The sequence below is a fragment of the Chanos chanos genome, chromosome 14 (assembly GCF_902362185.1).
Source record: "Chanos chanos chromosome 14, fChaCha1.1, whole genome shotgun sequence".
Lineage (NCBI taxonomy): Eukaryota > Metazoa > Chordata > Actinopteri > Gonorynchiformes > Chanidae > Chanos > Chanos chanos.
In genome coordinates this window covers 6976798-6984422 of record NC_044508.1, presented here as the reverse complement: position 1 = coordinate 6984422, position 7625 = coordinate 6976798, and the positions used below count along the sequence as shown (strand labels likewise).

The 7625-nt window shown below is 43.8% G+C and overlaps 1 protein-coding gene across 2 annotated transcripts in view; it reads left to right on the top strand.

Annotated features, from left to right (window-relative positions):
* The first annotated feature begins 2354 nt into the window (after positions 1-2354).
* emid1 (EMI domain containing 1) overlaps positions 2355-7625 on the top strand; it is a 44733-nt gene continuing 39462 nt past the window's right edge. For both annotated transcript variants that reach the window (XM_030791641.1, XM_030791642.1), the window contains exon 1: positions 2355-2955. In XM_030791641.1, the coding sequence (XP_030647501.1) occupies positions 2768-2955 (188 nt within the window). In that variant the 5' untranslated portion in view covers positions 2355-2767. The remainder of the gene's footprint in view (positions 2956-7625) is intronic.

Below are 7625 nucleotides of genomic sequence, written 5' to 3'. Positions count from 1 at the left end.
CACACTCTATAGAAACTGCACACATAGCGTCTACTGCCCCGATCTGTACTGGTTTCAAGTCACGCTAGTACAAAGTCTATACCGCATAATCCCATTTCTGTGAACAATGTGACTGGAGAGCGTGCCAATGAAAGTGAAGAAGGGATTTGTGAAAGAGAGAGAGAGAGAGAGAGAACATGCACCAGTAACTCCACTACAAAAGAAGCTGTACTGAAGGGGATGTGGAACGAGGAGGGGGGGGGGGTGTTGCTTTATGAGGGTACACAAACAGGACAAGGTTATAAAAAGTCTGTGTTGGCATTGGGAAGGAAAAGAGGAAAAAGAGAGGTCTGGTGTTTTTTGTTTTTTTTTTAGGAATTTCTTGAATATCAGGGAAACAGTAAATGAGGTAGTTGTTCTGTTTGATCACATCATGAAGGGGAGAGGGAGGAGAAAAGGTAGAAGAGGGAGAGAGAGAGATACAGAGAGAGAGAGAGAGAGAGAGAGAGAGAGAGAGAGAGAGAAAGAGAGTAAAAAAACAGTAACAAGACAAAAAGGGTATTCTGAACACAAATGACCCCCACCTCCTTCTCCTCCTCTCTCTCTGAGACCCAGATTGTTTTCAGCTGCCCGGGGTGGGCAGGGTTGGTTGGTAGGAGGGGGGGGGGCACGAACTGGGGAAGATTTGTGTTGACTTCAAACTTTCCCAAGTTCTGTTTGGCATCATTTTGCGCCTGCTGCTCATGCCCTCTTAAACAACTTGGGAATGTTATGAGGGCACTAAACACAATCTACCGATTCATCCCTCATCTGCTCACCTCTTCTAAGCTTCCCGAAGACTTTTTTTTGTTTTGTTTTGTTTTGTTTTGTTTTGTTTTGCTTTGGTCGTTTAAATCAGGTACAATGGGGCCCGGCCAAACCCCGACCGCGTCCCACACGGCTGTATCTGGAGGATCTAGAAGATCTGGATCCCGGCGGGTCTTTTCCTGCGCCCTCACTCTGCATCCCTGTCACTCACACGAGATCAGCGGCGCCCGTTCATGGAAACCCCGAAAAATGGTTCCGCTTCTCCTCTGTCTGCCTGTCACTACATCACCTCTGTCACGGAATCGGCATCACTCACCTCCACAACAGCCTCAGCTTGGCAGCAGGTTTGCTCCAACAATGCTGGGAGTTATGCCGCCAGAACTAATTGTTCTTAAAAAAAAAAAAAAAAAAATACTGCTCTCTGAGGACAAGGTGTTGGATGGTTTTACGTGTTTCATAAGCACATGTCAATGTACTGCACTTATGCCCTGAAACGAACTGAACTCTTTACCAAACGTTTCTGCTTTGTCTCTTCGGTTATTGCACCGTTGTCATTTCATAGTCAATCTATTTGCTAGGAACACAAATCGCCGCAGTGTGTCCAAGAGTCATCGCTGTGTAGTCATCCACTAACCACAGTTTCCAGATTACGGGACCGGTGTGTAGGAGTATAACCGTGTGCTCACCCAGACCACAGATATAGATTACTGGCTCATAGCACCAGGTGTTTGGCTTGGAACTGCCCCATGGTTGTGCGGTTTGGAAATGTTTGTTCAGAAACCGTTCTGACCACGTCTGTAACTGGGCACATGAGAGGACAGTGTAAACCCGTTCCCACTGTAAGTTTGCCCAAACACTACCCAGACCTTAAGCTCTGTGAGTTCTGTAATATTACATATGTTATATCTGTAAACAACTTGACTATCAGATTCCACATGATACACTGCAGGTTTTTAAAATATGACCCCCCCTCCTCCTCACCCCGTTCCATAGGCATCCAATTTGAAGTCAAAATACTTTTTACAGCGTACTTCAGATCATCTTTTTGTTGTAAATTGCTCTGATTATAACGTTCCTGATAAGCAATCATGGTTGAGATTAAAATAATTGTAGGAAGTTCTTCGAGATTACTTTAAGCGTCGTTAATCAAGCATCCCCTCCTGGAGCGACAGGAATGTTTTCCACTCTTAATCAAACACACCTAATTCCGGTCTTAATTAACTTAATCAAGTGTGATTTAAGCAGGATCTGAGCAAAAGCACACATACTTACTGCTACGAGTCTTTGCTATTGCTGAACAAAAGTGACACATATTCAGTCTATCATATTTGTCCTTAATCCAGTCGAACTGCAAAAGGACGTCGGGTTTGGCTGTCGTAGTAGCTGATTCCTGGCCAATAAAGGAAGCCAGAACTGCGAGTAAGTGTGCCTTGTCACCAGTGAATGGTTGAAACGAGGAATGGGCAGGGAGAAAGAAACAACGGTCTGCGCTTTGAATAGAGTCGACGAGACTATAAAGCGGGCTTCTTGTTCATTGTGTGGGTCTCAACAAGAAATGTGCAGTCGCGGTCGGAAACGGAAAGAAATAGGAGCGTCAAGAGGGACCTGTCATTAACCGCGACAATCGTTCTCTTTAAAACACAGCCGAGCAAACTTTCGGCAAGAATCAGCTGAAGAATTATTCGCAGTTATCAGAGAAGAACTGACCTTTCACAGACTCCTCAGATATTACTACGTCAAGACAGCTGTCAACATTTTCAACCAGTTTTTCAAGCTTCAGCGGAAAATTAGACAGCTATTTAATAAACAAATGTTTAAGTTAAGGATCGATATCTGAATTATTTTCTGGTGCGGTGGATGTTTATCCCCGATGAAGTCAAAAAGTACTCTTTCAGTTTTTCATTGCACGTAAACTGAAAAACAGACCAGTTTATCCACTCTCATCTCGAACCGGGGTATTACCGCTTAAGAAGCTGCCGAAATGGGAGCGTGTCACGGGGACGGTGTGTCCTCGGTTTGCGGAAAAAGTTTCCGATGGACTGTGCTATTGCTTTGCCTCACCTCTGGCACACAGGGGACGTGGGGAACGGGAGTTTTTAAATACTCAACCGGGATACAGCTCCACAAAGACACGGCAGGATCCTCGCAAACCTCTCTTTATCAGAAAAGGTATGATCGACTTACATTTTTTTTTTCTGATGTGGCGTCTATCGGCATGTTGCAGTCCTGTATTCATGGCACAGATATAGGCATGCCAGAACCGTTTTTTGTTCGTATGTGCTTGTGTTCGTTAGTGTCCTTAAAAAGCGCGAGTAAATACCTATATGAGAGAGAGAGAGAGAGAGAGAGAGAGAGAGGTTCTGGTGGGGCACAGTCCACACACGCTGAAAATACCGAATCTTCATACCTGTCAGCCACCTTATAAAAATAATTTCTCGACATGTGGGTTGCAGTTCACACTGGGTCAAATAAAACCAGGGATTAAATCCCCGTTGACCCCTGTAAATGGGAGGGAATGCTGGTTGCAAATTAAAAAAAAAAAAACCAAGAAAAAAAATATTGACAGTGTTTGGACCGTCTATGTCATCTTGCCAAACGTTCATTCAGCCAGAGAGCTTTGCGCACACCCTGCTGTTCTTATACCTATCCATCGAACTGCACCGCTGACCTCTGGTTTCCTCTTTCCTGTAGAGGAAACACACAGGACTGTCGCATCCTCAGTCCGGTCCGCCGCTTGTGTGGCCCCTTTTTGGCCTCATCTCGAGTTCTATCACCGAAGAACTACAGCATGCCCAGTTTTACTGGTCCTCATCAATATCAGTTTCTGCTGCCAGACGCAAATAAAAAGACTTCAATAGCACTTCAGTGAAAGAGTGTTGCTATTTCGCTTTATCGTCCTGTGTAAGCAATCGCAATGCTTTTGAAGGATCACATGTAATGCATCCAAAGACCTATATTCCCACTGGCAATAATACTATAAATTGAATATTTATGCAGACCTGACAAATTATAAATTATTATATGATTAATAAGTAATTATAATTGCTTATGTAAGCTTCACAGTTTAACTATACTGGGTTTAATTGCCGTTAGGAGGGTCTTAGTGTAGTGAGCTGTCTGGCGTGGTTGAAGACAAGGAGGGAGGTATGGAGGAATTAGTGTATTTTTCAGCTTCAAACCCAAACATATGTCCCAGCCTGTCCTTGAACGCTGCCAACAAACCGAATGACTTCATTCAGACGCATTTCCCCCATCTTCATTAGACACCTGTGTAGGGTGTATGGAGGAAGGACATCTCTGACTCACAGACAACTAACTTTTATTAATACCGTCTAGCCTCTGTGAGTCTATGGTGCACGTAGGCACCTCTGTCTAGGACCAAAGGCAAAGTGGTCTCGACGGAGCTTGAGTAAGACTGGAGTGTTGAGGTTGTGGTCAGACTCTTATCTCACAAATATTTATCCTGTTTGGAGTGTTGTGTGGGAGAAGGGGTGGGGTGAGGAGGGGGGGTGGGGGGCTGTTTGTGGGGAGGGGTGTGTGTGTGTGTGTGTGTGTGTCGGGGGGGAGGAGGATCAGCAAGTCAAGAGACCGGTCTGTTTCGGTAAAACGCAGGTGTTACAAATGCGTGCTCCCATCTTTTTTTTTCTATAGGTTTATTCTCTTTTTTCTTCTGTCAATCACCCTCAGTGGCCAGCAGTCGTGTTTACTAAACACAGGCAGCTGGAGCAGTTTACAGGGTGGAGGAAGAGGGTATGCGCTGGGTGTTTAGAAAAGGGGGGGGGGGGCGGGGTCCATGATGTTTTTGGACGGGGGGGGGGGGGGTTCCATGTAACAGGCTGTCTCAGTTTTCACCGCATCATTCGAGCCAAAAATCAAGACTATCCAGTAGGAAAGCTCCTCAGCTTTTCTGCTGTTGTTTTGACTCTTGGCTCAAGTTATCTCGCCAATTGAGAAATCATCTTTCGTGGAGTACACACACCCCCAAAATCTGAAATTTTAAGGGTGTGGCCGATTTTATCCTGCGGACTCGCCAAAAGTATAATGTAGCAGACTCTCTCGCCTCGTACAGTAGAAGAGGGTATCCTTTTGGAGAGGGGGGGGGGAGGGACTCTCGTATAATTCCAGGGGGTTATTCCACAAAGCGGGATTTCGCAGTTAGCTTAATTCAAAAGTTAAGTCTGTCAGCTAAGAATATTCCTCTTCAGCTGTTCTCTTGGACTCTCTCGGAGTGTTGGCTCACATTTCCTGGCTAACTCAGAAAACTTGCTTTGCGGAATACTCCTCGGGACAGCAAAAACGTTATTCAATGGTGAAACACAATTCAAGCAATGGTCAGGTTTCGAGATGTCTGTGTCAGACTTATCCCCTACAACAAGTGCAGAGGAGGAACTGATAACCTCAGAGAAATTCAGCTTGCAAAACTGAAGCTGGAAGCTTGATTTATTCTAACTAAAAAAAAAAAAAAAAAATCATGCAGTTATCAGTTCATCCTCCAAGTAACACAAGTTTAAACAGGTCAAATCAATCAGTGAAACAAATCGGGATTGTTATTTCTGTTTGGGAACACAAACTGGTCTTTCTGTTTGGGAACACAAGCTTTATTTCAGAGTCAAAAAAGAAAGAATGGGCTCAGACTGGTAGTTAACTGAGCAGAAAGTTCTCTCTGAGTTAAGGATGTGTGGCCTGGTGGAAACCCAGCAGAGTTGAGTTGAAAACAGCAACTATTTCCTGTCCTAGCTAAGCCAGAGCCCACAAGAGGAGCACCCATAATGCCCCTCTCCCCTCCTCTCAGTCTGCCTGCTCAAACATCGCCTTCTGACATCCCGATGGATCAATGCTTTTGGGTTCTGTTTGGACACGTGAGAGTTTTATAGATTGAAAAGGTTGTAAAAATGTAATCGCTTCGTGAGAGCTCACGCTGTATGGTTGCTGGTCTTTAAATGAACTGAGCTGTTTCTGTTTTTTTTTTTTTTTTTAATCATGTTGGCTTTGCCATTTGTTTCTCTTAATGTAACTTTAGACCTTTGTACTTAAAAACTAATGCATAAAAACTCTCGCAGCTCTGTGTTAGAAGGACCAAACATAAATCATCAATACCACACACTTTCTGCACGAAATAAGAAACTCATCCAAAAAAACGAGTGAAAACTACCAAAAGAAAAAAAAAAGAAAAGAAAAATTGTTGAATTGCGCAGTGCTGTGTAAGGTAATCCGTTTGCATTGTCCAGAGAGCACTTAAGAAAAATGGAGAAAAAAAAAAAAAAACTCCCTCAGCACTTGACACAAGCACTTGGAGTATGAAAAGGCGTTTTAGAGTGTTTCCACTCTTTCGCCTGCAAGGATGTTTGTTTCTTTGAGAGCAGACGTTCAGCGTGACCCCTGGAAGAGACCTCTGCCCCAGCGCTGCATTCTGGGTGACCTTTAACCTGATCTCTGACCTTGGTTGAGTTGGAGATACACCAGAACGTCCCTATTAGCTTCTATCTTGGAGTTGCCATATTTATTTGGTAACCTTTGGGACTGTGGTTGTATGACCTTCACCTATACGCGTCACCTAATTCTTTCATCCTCTCTCCTTTTTTAAGCTGACTTTGTAAAATTTGTTCCAGCAAGTTCGTTTGTCTTTTTCGTTTCTTGGTGTGACGGTTCGCTTGGGGACTTTGAACACACCCTAATTGGGTTATCCACCCTCCTTTTCCCCTGTCCAGGTGTACCCTCAGGGAGTCTTCCTTCATGCCCCATCAGCAAAATGACTTTTCTAACCCCCCTCTTCTCATCCTCTTTCTTTTCATTCTTTGTCAAACCTTCTTTCTCTCTCTCTCTCTCTCTCTCTCTCTCTTTCTCTCTTTCTTTTTCTCTGCATTTTCTGGCTGTCTGCCACAACTGCCTATTGTCATTTGTTCTCTACAAAATATTGTTTTGGTTTTTTTTTCCATGGCCAAAATATGTGAAGAAATCCCTTTTTGATTTTTATCTTGCTGAGTTTCATTTCTAGAATGTTCCCCCACAGCCTGCATTGTGTTGTAGGGGTCAGAGTGCGGGGAGGGGCTCCACAGGCCTGGATTCTCTAACGGTCTCTAAGAGCCAAAGAGGTATTGAGTCATTTTTAAGAGAAACCCAGTCCAATTAGAAATTCAGCAGGGGTTCACCTGTGCAATAATCACCTACGACCTCATCGTCATGACTTCATCGTTTTGATTTCATCATTGTGACCTCAGTGCAGTGACATCATCACTGGCTGCAGAGTAAACATGAATTCCTGTAGGTATGAACATAAGCTAGTGTGGCTATAAGCATGTTTTTTTTTTTATTCGTTATTAAAAAGATTGAGCACTAAACACTAACGCTGTTATGATGCTCCATATTTGTAATAAACATTTATAAACACATTCAAAATGGTAGAACGTTATAAACAGTTGTTGTTGTTATAGGCAGTTTATACAAATTATTATCTATGTAAACTGAAGCAGGTTCAATTATTGCTGTTATAAACGTGGAGTGATTCCATCATAAACGCTTTCAAACACGTCGCCGCGCCTTTGGTAAACGGGTAATGGATTTTCCGTCCAAAACGCCTGCGGCGAGGATGGACCTAAGTGTCCCTGTCAGGGCGTGAGAGTCTTTTGCGGCACATATATTTAGATATATTTACAGCATACATAAACAGATCAGTTAGATACATAAGGATATTTTGAATCATTTCTCCGAAAAAAGAGAGAGAGAGAGCGAGAGAGAGAGAGAGCCCAGCCGGGTCCTGCGGCTGTGGGGAGGGAGGATAAGGCAGAGCCTCTGTGGTCACTTTTTGGGGTTTTCCTGCTTTTCTGTCCCAGCTTCTTGTC